The sequence below is a fragment of the Somniosus microcephalus genome, chromosome 16 (genome assembly GCF_052327205.1).
Source record: "Somniosus microcephalus isolate GS21.2 chromosome 16, FLI_Smic_1.0, whole genome shotgun sequence".
NCBI lineage: Eukaryota > Metazoa > Chordata > Chondrichthyes > Squaliformes > Somniosidae > Somniosus > Somniosus microcephalus.
Window position 1 is genome coordinate 81,283,402 of NC_141002.1, and position 12,626 is coordinate 81,296,027.

The 12,626-nt window shown below is 42.4% G+C and overlaps 1 protein-coding gene across 3 annotated transcripts in view; it reads right to left on the reverse strand.

Moving 5' to 3' along the window:
- tbc1d15 (TBC1 domain family, member 15) overlaps positions 1-12,626 on the reverse strand; it is a 65,760-nt gene that overhangs the window by 50,396 nt on the left and 2,738 nt on the right. For 2 of the 3 annotated variants that reach the window (XM_086009321.1, XM_086009323.1), the window contains exon 2: positions 3,265-3,360. In XM_086009321.1, coding sequence (XP_085865447.1) covers positions 3,265-3,360 — 96 coding nt within the window. Of the gene's footprint in view, positions 1-3,264; positions 3,361-10,250; positions 10,311-12,626 lie in introns of those variants that run through there. The other variant, XM_086009324.1, reaches the window with a different exon arrangement.

Sequence of the window (12,626 nt, forward strand, 5' to 3'; positions counted from 1 at the left end):
CCCACATGTTACAGGAGGAGCATGACACAGGTCCGAGCTCTACTGCCATGACTTAACCCTTATATTACTTTTTAATTTTGTTTCAGAACACTCCTGTGAAGCGCCTTAGGATGTTTTACTATGTTAGAGATGCTATATAAATGCAAGTTGTTGTTGGGAGACAGTCTTGGGCTTGGCAGCATTGTGATGGGGTCTTGGACTTGCCAGAACTATTGCAAGGTTGCTAGTGTTCGGCAGCATGTTGAGAAATCCTTTGTACCTTGAGTTTGGTAGAACTGGGGATGGGGGTGGGGGGTGAAATGTGTGGCTTGGTTCACTGGTGGGCTACTAGCAACTGGCATATGTTAGCAGGTGTATGTGTGCGATCACGATTCAAGATGTTTACATTTTCGAGCTAAAACACCACAGCAGGTGACAATTGGAGACTTTGCTTTCCAAATTAAGATGAGGAATGACACTTCAGTCTCTCTCTAAAATCAATATGCTTTCGGAAGGTTATAGAATATTTATAACTCAAACACTAACTAAAGCTAAAACAGGTATGTAATCAGTACAGTACAGTATGTTTTTCTTACAACCTCTACATTTTAAAAATTAATTATAAATTTTACTTGAATAAAGCTTTTGAAATTTGTCCTCTAATTTTATAAAATCAACCGAGTAGATTTTGTTAGAGACAGGCATTCTACCATTTGGCTAGCGTAAATGCTACTGATGCACCTTGGGAAATTGAGCACTCTGCACATGCTCAGACTGCAGTATGTGCTTTCAGCTAACAGAGCCACTGCTCTGGGTAAAAATATCAAGTCCAAGTCCAGGCTTTTGGGAAAGGCTAAAGCTTTCAAGTGAAGGTTTTAACAAAAGTTTTAAACGGTACAACAAATTCAATGGATAAATTAATTATGTAAATTGTGAAATATATATTTTATTTTGTTTAAAAGCTTAAATATTAGAAATTTAAGTCACCGTGAAAATTGGCAGACAAAATTCCTTTTGAGTGGTTCAAATGGTCATTTACAAATTGTGACAGTGAATGGTTTTCCATTACAAAAAGGTTTATATAATTGATTACATTCAAAATTCCATTATAATGACTACATAGGAAGTTTCCATTTTAAATGTTGAAATATAAAGTATTATAGGAATTGTAAATATTAAATGTCTGCATGTACACCACTTACTTTCTGCAACACTTTCCTCACTGCTGCCTGCATCCTCCCTATTGCTGCTATCTCCCACCCACAGCAACCCTGACCTGACTTTACTTAAAGGGGTTTCCCCAGCAGTGACCTGGGGAAACTTATATCATACTTAAATCGATCGCAGCTTTGCCTTCGATCTTTTTATTTTCTTTCCAGTTTTGAAGAAGGGTTTCAACCCGAAATGTCAACTCAAATTTCTCTCCACGGATGTTGCCTGACCTGCTGAGTTTTTCCAGCATTCTCTGTTGTTATTTTGGATTTCCAGCATCTGCAGTATTTTGCTATCTTTTTAACAACACAGGTTCCCAAAGTCAATCCTCAGGATATTCTTGTATGAAATTTCCCCACTACCACTCCCTCTGACACAGCTACTGTGTCCCCTCAGACCACTCCCATCCACTTCCATCCCCCATATCATGCACCCGTGCCTTCTACCCCACTGAAGGCCCACCCCTGATAAAATCCAGCATCTGGTTTTCAGATTACTTCAAGCTATTCAAAAGAACACTGGCAACATTTAAAGGAATCTAGATATATTATGCAGACTAGCAAACAATGACAGGTGGCATTGAATTGGAGGCTGTAATATACATTGGTACAGAACATCCTGTTTTTAAATACAAAATAGAATGTGAAGGCGGAAGGTGAGAAACAACCCCGAAAATTTCAAACTTCAGTGTAATGCCAACAAGGTGCTAGAGAAAGCTTGTGATAGATTTCTGTTAACCAAAGGACATTAAGGGATATGAGGCAAAGGCGGTCACATGGAGTTAGATCACAGATCAGCCATGATCTCACTAAATGGCGGAACAGGCTCGAGGGGCTAAATTGGAGACTCCTGTTCCTATGTTCAGTTCCGGGTATGCCGATTTCCACAGCACTAAGGCTCAAGGCAGTAATAACCAGTCCGACCACAAACCAAGGGAGTTTCTCAGCTTCATTTCAAGAAAAATACATTGCCCAGGTTTCAAGTCTGCCTGCCACTTAAGTAGAATTAACAGCTGTTCTTTTGACAAGGATGGGGAAAGGAAACAAATTGAGTTTGATACTCAACCGTCACTGAATATTGTCCTTGAATTGTTTGGATAACATCACAAAGATGCATTAAATCTTGGAGAGCATGTTGCCTCCATTTGATTAAAAGTGAACACAGATTAATGTGTTCATTTAGCATTATAAGCTTTCATAGTAGACAAAACATGTTCAAACAAAAGCTCCATTCCCTTCCAGAGAATGAATTAAGCAACTGAATGCATGGGAAATATGTTTTATTTGCAGAGCATGCTTCAAATGCATGTGACCTTCTTACTAGGAGCATTGGGTGAATTTTCTGCATCAGCTGTCTACCCAGACTGACTTGGCCAGGAATCATGTGCAGTTGGAATAAGCAACACTGGCCAAATGGAGGAATTGTTATGTCAATCAATCTGGACACACAGGAACCACAATCACTTCCAAGGGTATTGATGCTTAACAGAGGGTAACAGTCAGTGACAGTCTATGGGCAGGGGTGGCAACAAAATGCTCTGAAATACAATGACACCTAATATGAGCTCAGATTTCAACAGTTTTCTTTACAGTGTGCAACTTGTACAGTGAAAATGCAGACCTGGTTCTTGATGACTCAGTTTTCATGCAACCTTCAATCACAAAGTTAAAATTGGAAAAAAAAGTTGGAATGCAAAATCTCTAAATTGCTATGACCAGCACTATTGGATTTGTCATCACTGAAAGTCACAAAGAAGCTTCATGTTTTCATCCTAAGCAACTATGGCCTTTAAATGTGACACCATCTTTGTGAGTCATACTGCACAATATCAATTTTTATTTCACAGAATGTTCCAAGGAAATAGTGTACCAGATCGAGAAAAAACATCAACAGGTTAGCGACTCGAAAACACAAATCAAAAACTCCTGCGCTTTTTCCCAGAATTACATACAATCTAAAATTTGGATGCCTTTGCCCTTTACTAATCACATTTAGACAGCACTTTATAAAGTAGCACAATCTAGACCAATTAGTATAATTGTTTTTGTTGTAAAGGTGTAACTAGAAAAGTACCTTATCAATTAACCTCAGTATTCCCGGAAGTGTATCTTGTTCACCAATTCTTTCAGAGCATGAATGAACGAACACTCCATCTTGTTCATATACAACCTGGAAAAATAAAGGTGGAAGAGAACTTTAAGGAAAAATGTATTTGGTTGAAAGCACAGCATATAAATAAAAGGCTGTCCTTCAACTCAGCAGCTTTACAAATGTCCAGAATTAAGCCAAATTTTCAACTATAGCAAAATGGAGTTAAACCATATTGAGTGGCTGCTTGGCTCAGTGGTAGCACTCACAACTGAGTTTGATGGGATCATTGGCATCTCAGATGAGACATTAAACCAATGTTCTGTCTGCCTGTTCAGATTCCATGGTACTATTCGAAGAAGAGCACGACAATTCTCCCAGCATACTGGCCAACATTTATCCCTCAACCATAGAATGGTTATAGCACAGGAGGCCATTCGGCCTGTCTAGCCTGTGCCAGCTTGCTGCAAGAGCACTTCAGCTAGTCCCACTCCCCTGCCCTTTCCCCGTAGCCCTGCAATTTGTTTTCCTTCAGGTACTTATCCAACTCCCTTTTGAAAGCCGTGATTGAGTCTGCCTCCACCACCTTTTCAGGCATTGCATTCCAGATTCTAACCACTCGCTGAGTAAACATTTTTTTTCCTCATGTCACCTTTGGTTCTTCTGCCAATCACCTTGAATCTCTGTCTCCTCTGGTTCTCGACCCCTCTGCCAATGGGAACATTTTCTCTCTATCTACTCTGTCCAGACCCCTCATGATTTTGAACACCTCTATCAAATCTCCTCTCAACCTTCTCTGCTCTAAGGAGAACAACCCCAGCTTCTCCAGTCTATCCACGTAACTAAAGTCCCTTATCCATGGAATCATTCAAATCTTTTCTGTACCCTCTCGAAGGCCTTCACATCATTCCTAAAGTGCGGTGCCCAGAATTGGACACAATACTCCAGTTGAGGCCGAACCAGTGTTTTATACAGGTTCATCGTAATTTCCATGCTTTTGTACTCTGTACCTCTATTCATGAAGCCCAAGATCCCGTAAGTTTTTTAACTGCTTTCCCAACCTGCCCTGTCACCTTCAACGATTTGTGCACATATATCTCTGGGTCTCTCTGTTCATGCACCCCCTTTAGGATTGTACCCTTTAGTTTATATTTCCTCTCTTCATTCTTTCTACCAAAATGTATCACTTCGCACTTTTCTGCGTTAAATTTCATCTGCCACGTGTCCATCCTTTCCACCAGCCTGTCTATGTCCTCTTGAAGTCTATCACTCTCCTCCTCACTCTTCACTATACTTCTAAGTTTTGTGTCATCTGCAAATTTTGAAATTGTGCCCTGCGCACCCACATCCAAGTCATTAATGTATATCAAGAAAAACAGTGGTCCTAGTACCGACCCCTGGGGAACACCACTGTATACCTTCCTCCAGTCTGAAAAACAACTGTTCACCACTACTCTCTGTTTCCTGTCACTTAGCCAATTTTGTATCCGTGCTGCCACTGTTCCCTTTATTCCATGGGCTTCAACTTTGCTGGCAAGCCTATTATGTGGCACTTTGTCAAACGCCTTTTGGAAATCCATGTACACTCTTGTTACCTCATCAAAAAACTCAATCAAGTTGGTTAAACATGATTTGCCTTTAACAAATCTGTGCTGGCTTTCCTTAATTAATCCACACTTGTCCAAGTGACTGTTAATTTTGTCCCTGATTATTGTTTCTAAAAGCTTCCCCACTACCGAGGTTAAACTGACCGGCCTGCAGTTGCTGGGTTTATCTTTATACCCTTTTTTGGACAAGGGTGTAACATTTGCAATTCTCCTGTCCTCTGGCACCAGCCCCGTTTCTAAGGAGGTTTGGAAGATTATGGACAGTACCTCCGCGATTTCTTCCTTCACTTCCCTCAGCGTCCTAGGACGCATCCCATCCGGTCCTGGTGACTTATCTACTTTAAGTACAGCCAGCCTTTCTAGTACCTCCTCTTTATCAATTTTTATCCCATCCAGTATCTCCTCTACCTCCTCCTTTACTATGTCTATGACAGCATCTTCATCCTTGGTGAAGACAGATGCAAAGTACTCACTTAGCACCTCAGCCATACCCTCTGCCTCCATGCGTAGGTCTCCTTTTTGGTCCCTAATCAGCCCCACCCCTCCTCTTACTACCTGTTTACTATTTATATGCCTATAGAAGACTTTTGGATTACCTTTTATGTTAGCTGCCATTCTATTCTCATACCCTCTCTTTGCCCCTCTGATTTTCTTTTTCACTTCTCCTCAGAACTTTCTATATTTAGCCTGATTCTCAGATGTATTCTTGACCTGACATCTGTCATACACGCTCTTTTTCTGCTTCATCTTACTTTCTATCTCTTTCGTCATCCAGGGAGCTCTGACTTTAGTTGCCCTACCATTCCCCCTAGTGGGAATGTACCTCAGATGTACCCGAACTATTTCCTCTTTAAAGGCAGCCCATCGTTCCATTACAGTTTCACCCACCAATCTTTGATTCCAATTTACCCAGGCCAGATCTGTTCTCATCCCACTGAAATTGGCCTTCCTCCAATTAAGTATTTTTTTACTTTAGATTGCTCCCTGTCCTTTTCCATAGCTAATCTAAACCTTATGATACTATGATCACTGTTCCCTAAACGTTCACCTGACACTTGCTCCGCTTGACCCACCTCATTCCCCAGAACCAGATCCAGCAATGCCTCCTCCCTCGTTGGGCCGGAAACATACTGAGCAAGAAAGTTCTCCTGAACACACTTCAGAAATTCTTACCCCCTCTGCCCATTACACTATTACTATCCCAGTCTATATTAGGATAGTTGAAGTCCCCCATTATCATTACTCTATAGTTCTTGCATCTCTCTGTAATTTCTCTGCAAATTTGCTCCTCCATATTTTTCCCACTAGTTGGTGGCCTATAGAATACACCTAATAGTGTAATGGCACCTCTATTATTTCTTAACTCTAGCCATATAGATTCTGTCCTTGACCCCTCCAGGACATCCTCCCTCTCCAGCACTGTAACATTCTCCTTAACCAATACCGCCACACCACCTTCTATCTTTCCTTCCCTATCTTTCCTGAACACCTTACATCCAGGAATATTTAATACCCAATCCTGCCCTTTTTTGAGCCAGGTCGCCGTTATCGCCATGACATCATATTCCCATGTGGCTATTTGCGCCTGCAGCTCACTAACCTTGTTTACTATGCTTTGTGCGTTCACATACATACATACACTGTAAACCTATCTTAGACCATCCTGTGTTCTCTCTTAGTCTGACCCCACATAATACCTTACTATTTCTTACTTTAGTGCTATCTGTCTCTCCCAATCCTTTGTGCCCTTTGTTTCCCCTTTCTAATGCTACATCCTGGTGCCCATTCCTCTGCCAACTTAGTTTAAACCCTACCCAACAGCACTAGCAAACCACCCCGAGAGGATATTGGTACCGCCTCTGTTGAGGTGCAACCCATCCGGCCTGTACAGGTCGCACCTCCCCCAGAACTGGCCCCAATGCCCCAGGAATCTGAAACCCTCCCTCCTGCACCATCTCTCCAGCCACACATTTATCTGTTCTATCCTCCTATTGCTATACTCACTCACGTGTGGCACCGGGAGTAATCCAGAGATTACTACCTTTTAGGTCCTGCTTTTTAATCTCTTTCCTAGCTCCCTGAAATCTGCCTGCAGGACCTCATCCCTCTTTCTACCAATGTTGTTGGTACCGATATGGACCACAACCTCTGGCTGTTCACCCTCCCCCCTCAGAATGTTTGGCAGCCGTTCGGAGACATCCTTAACCCTGGAACCAGGGAGGCAACATACCATCCTGGAGTCACGTCTGCAGCCGCAGAAACACCTGTCTGCTACCCTAACTATTGAATCCCCCACCACTATTGCTTTCCCTATCTTCCTCCCCCACCCCCCCCCCCCCGCCCCCCCCGTACAGCTGAGCTACCCGTGCTGCCATGGACTTGGCTCTGGCTGTACTCCCCAGAGGAACCTTCACCCTCACCAGTACTCAGAACAGAATACTAGTTGGCGAGTGAGATGCACTCAGAGGACTCCTGCACTACCTGCCTGGTCCTCCTCTTCTGTCTGGCAGTCACCCATTCCCCCTCTGCCTGCACACTCCTTAGCTGCGGGGTGACCACCTCCTGAAACGAGCTAACCAACACCAGCAAAACAGATTAACTGGTTATTGATCTCAGTGCGGTTTGTGGGACCTTGCTATATGCAAATTGTCTGTTGAGTTTGCCTACATAACAACAGTGACAACACTTCAAAGTAATTAATTGGCTTTGAAGCACTTTGGGACATCCCAAGGACAGGTCAGACATTGCATATACGCAAGCTGTGAATGCTGACTTGACGAAGGGTTTCGACCTGAAACGTTGACTCTATTTCTCTCTCTCCACGGATGTTGCCTGGCCTGCTGAGTTTTTCCAGCGTTTTGTTATTGTGAATGCTGACTTATTTGGTTCATGTGAAACTTACTACACATGCTGATAGCTCCACATTACAAATGACTAGCATGTTTTACCCCAATACACAAACCGTAACCACAACAGTCACAATGGCCCGGAATTCGCGGTGGGTAATAACAGCGAACGAACAGCGTTCGCTGTTGTTACTCCTTTGAAACTGACCACAACTTCAGGACGTAGCACATGCGCAGCCTAACACGGAAATCCTGAAGTTGTGGTCAGTCATTCACTGTTCCATCACTGGCAGCGTTGTGCACCCCACCCCAAGCAATCATCGTAATCAGGGAAATTAGTGAAACTGACAAAAACTTGGGCTTTTCCGCAGTAATATCACTGTTAAATACCCCATTCAATGTTAGGCCTTGTTGGATTAGATGTAACTGGAGTTTTAACAGCGTATTAACTGCTAAACAAATGTTATGTCCCTGAAAAACTAATTTTAACTTTGTGGCATGGCAAATTTCTCCATAACGATGAAAATTACAATTTTTAAGAAACTTTAAAAAATGTTATATTTTTTAAAAGTTTGTTCATATTTATTTCAGGTTTATCTTTTCCCAATGTGAAAGCCCCAATCTTTGTTTTGCTCTCTATGATATTTTCTTAAAGTCTGATTAAAAGCAACTTCTTCACTTCCTGGTTCCCTGTCTGTGAGAATTCTGCATTGGGATTGGCTGCTTAGACAGCTTGTTGACCTCACAGCAGCTCACACTAGGAATTCCCCACTGTTCTACACTGATCTAACTTGTGCATTGAAAAAGGCAAACTTCTCGCCACAGAGGTCGCGAGATCTTTGTGGGCAGCTTTCTTCGGGGCCAGCGGCGAGCACCTTAGCTTCGCCGCTGACCACAAATTCCGGGCCAATGTATTGTTTGACTAATGTAACATGATTAAACAGCTGGATTAAAATAGCAAAATACTGAACCTTTCCAACGCAGCACGATCAGTAACTAAACCTCAACTAAGAAAAGTTAATTCCATGTACATTAGGCACACTGCTATTCAGTTCATCAGCAAAACAAAAAAACACACCAACCAATTTCACAACATTTCAAAATATTACTTGCAATTACGTTACACCTCCAACACTCATAATTCCTGTAAGCAAAGCTGAAATTGGCATTATATTTTTCACTGACATCCTGCATGTCTAGCGACAGTTCTGCAGTCCCCAAGTGCTTGGTCCTTCTTTGTACAAACTCAACCAGATCACTACTTTTTCCAAATTGGAGGAAACCCAGCAATAAATGTTCCTCTTCATCCCAATTTGAACTACCAGTGATACAGAGATCTCCAATTTCGACCATCAAAAGCCACCGAAGTATGCCCTTCTCCACTAAACACACAAAAAGATTGGTGTCATTCAGGGGTGTTCAAGCTTATTGTCTTTGCAGCTTGCATAGGTGCATACCATGGAACCTCAGGCAACGCACAGACAGATCTCAATAATATGCATATATCTCAAGTTGCTAATTTAACAGATCTTGGCGTTCGCATTTAGGATTTATCCACCAATTAGGCAACAGTGCAAAAGCAGTCATTTACAAACTTCCAGGCCCACAAAATGTAGACAGGTCAAAAACCAGCTCACACAAAATATATGCAAAATTTTCTACCCATCCACAGTCAATGGGCAGAAAAAACTAGCTCAGTAAGCGTAAATTAAAGTGGTCTTCATGGACCAGATTTTCAGAGCTCAGGGTTGCTTGTGGCCTACGAGTCACAGTTTGGATCCTCCAGATCTAACTGTAGAATTTAGATAGTTAAAAATAGACTGGTACAACTGCACCATAGTTCCATGACTGCAGTTCACTTCATTGAAAAAAAAAGTGTTTCCAATTTCACAATGTTCAAGTCATTCCCATATTTGCTTTATCCAATCAGATTAATTAGCAATGTTGTTGTACGAGGCCCCTTGAGGAGGAGTGATCATAATATGATAGAATTCTTCATTAAGATGGAGAGTGAAGTAGTTGACTCAGAGGCTAGGGTCCTGAATTTAAATAAAGGAATAAAGGCGCGAGTTGGCTAGGATGGATTGGGGAACGTTACTTAAACGGTTGACGGGGGATAGGCAATGGCAAACATTTAAAGATCGCATGGATGAACTACAGAATTTGTTCATCCCTGTTTGGCATAAAAAAACAAAAAAGGTGACTCAACCGTGGCTAACAAGGGAAATTAGGGATAGCATAAGATCCAAGGAGAGGACATATAAATTGGCCAGAAAAATCAGAAAACCTGAGGACTGGGAGCAGTTTAGGATTCAGCAGAGGAGGACAAAGGGATTAATTAAGAGGGGGGAAATATAATAAGAGTAAGCTTGCAGGGAACATAAAAACTGACTGTAAAAGCTTTTATAGATATGCGAAGAGAAAAAGATTGGTGAAGTCAAGCATAGGTCCCTTGCAGTCAGAAACAGGGGAATTTATAATGGGGAACAAAGAAATGGCAGACCAATTAAATACATACTTTGGTTCCGTCTTCACAAAGGAGGACACAAATAACCTTCCAGAGATGTCGGGGAACATAGGGTCTAATGAGAGAGAGGAATTGAATGAAATCAGTATTTGTAGGGAAATGGTGTTAGGGAAATTGATGGGATTGAAGGCCGATAAATCCCCAGGGCCTGATAATCTACATCCTAGGGTACTTAAGGAAGTGGCCCTAGAAATAGATGATGCATTGCTGGTCATCTTCCAAAATTCTATAGACTCTGGAATAGTTCCCATGGATTGGAGGGTAACTAATGTAACCCCACTATTTAAAAAAGGTGGTAGAGAGAAAACAGGGACCGGTAAGCCTGACATCGGTAGTGGGGAAAATGCTAGAGTCCATTATAAAAGATATAATAGCAGAGCACTTGGAAAACAGTGACAGGATCGGACAAAGTCAACATGGATTTACAAAAGGTAAATCATGCTTGACTAATCTACTGGAATTTTTTGAGGATGTAACTGGTAGAATAGATAAGGGAGAACCAGTGGATGTGGTGTATTTGGACTTTCAGAAGGCTTTCGATAAGGTCCTGCATAAGAGATTGGAGTGCAAAGTTAAAGCACATGGGATTGGGGGTAAGGTACTGACTTGGATAGAGAACTGGTTGGCAGACAGGAAGCAAAGAGTTGGAATAAACTGGTTTTTTTCCCCCCGAGTGGCAGGCAGTGACTAGTGGGGTACCACAGGGATCGGTGCTAGGACCCCAGCTATTCACAATATATATTAATGATCCAGACGAGGGAACTAGATGTAATATCTCCAAGTTTGCAGACGACACAAAGTTGGGTGGGTGTGTGTGCTGTGAGGAAACATAGAAACATAGAAGATAGGAGCAGGAGTAGGCCATTCGGCCCCTCGAGCCTGCTCCGCCATTCAATGCGATCATGGCTGATCATCCAAATGCAGTACCCGGTCCCTGCTTTCTCCCCATACCCCTTGATCCCTTTAGCCTTAAGAAATATATCCAACTCCTTCTTGAATATATTTAATGTATTGGCCTCTACTGTCTTCTGTGGTAGAGAATTCCACAGGTTCACCACTCTCTGGGTGAAGAAATTCCTCCTCATTTCTGTCCTAAATGGCCTACCCCTTATCCTTAGACTGTGACCCCTGGTTCTGGACTCCCCGACCATCGGGAACATCCTTCCTGCATCTAGTCTGTCCAGTCCTGTCAGAATTTTATAAGTTTCAATGAGATCCCCTCTCATTCTTCTAAACTTCAGCGAGTACAAGCCCAATCAACCCAATCTCTCCTCATACGTCATTCCTGCCATCCCAGGTATCAGCCTGGTGAATCTTCGCTGAACTCCTTCCATGGCAAGAACATCCTTCCTCAGATAAGGCGACCAAAACTGCACACAATACTCAAGATGTGGTCTCACCAAGGCCCTGTACAACTGCAGCAAGACATCCTTGTTCCTGTACTCAAACCCTCTCGCTACGAAGGCCAACGTGCCATTTGCCTTCTTAACTGCCTGCTGCACCTGCATGTTTACCTTCAGCGACTGGTGCACAAGGACACCCAGGTCTCATTGCACTTCCCCTTCTCCCAATCTATTGCCATTCAGATAATAATCTGCCTTCCTGCTTTTGCCACCAAAGTGGATAACCTCGCATTTATCCACGTTATATTGCATCTGCTATGCTATTGCCCAATCACCCAACCTGTCCAAATCATCCTGGAGTTTATCGGCATCCTCTTCGCAGCACACACGCCCATCCACCTTTGTGGAGGATGCAGAGAAACTCCAGTATGATTTGGATAGGTTGGGTGATTGGGCAGATGCATGGCAGGTGCAGTATAATGTGGATAGTTGCGAGGTTATCCACTTTGGTGGCAAAAACAGAAAGACAGATTATCTGAACGGCAATAGATTAGGAAAGGGGGAAGTGCAACGAGACCTGGGTGTCCTTGTGTACCAGTCGCTGAAGGTAAGCATGCAGGTGCAGCAGGCGGTCAAGAAGGCAAATGGTATGTTGGCCTTCATAACGAGAGGAATGACGTATGAGGAGAGATTGGGTCGATTAGACTTATATTCGCTGGAGTTTAGAAGAATGATATAGTAATAAAACACCATGATTTATTTCAGCTCAGTGTTTTGCAGTGAACAATCTCATGTTCCATAGTTCGTCTCAGAGAGTTTGACATTTATAAAGCACAAAGACAGTCTTTTTAGCAACATTATAAGCCTCTTCCTTTAATTTAATACTATCTTTAACTTCTCCCTTTAGCCACGGTTGGACCAATTTTCCAGTGGAGTTTTTATTCCTTAAGAGAAATATATTGGTTGCAAATTATGAATTGTTTCTTTAAATGTTTGCTGTTGCTTATGTACCGTCATATCTTTT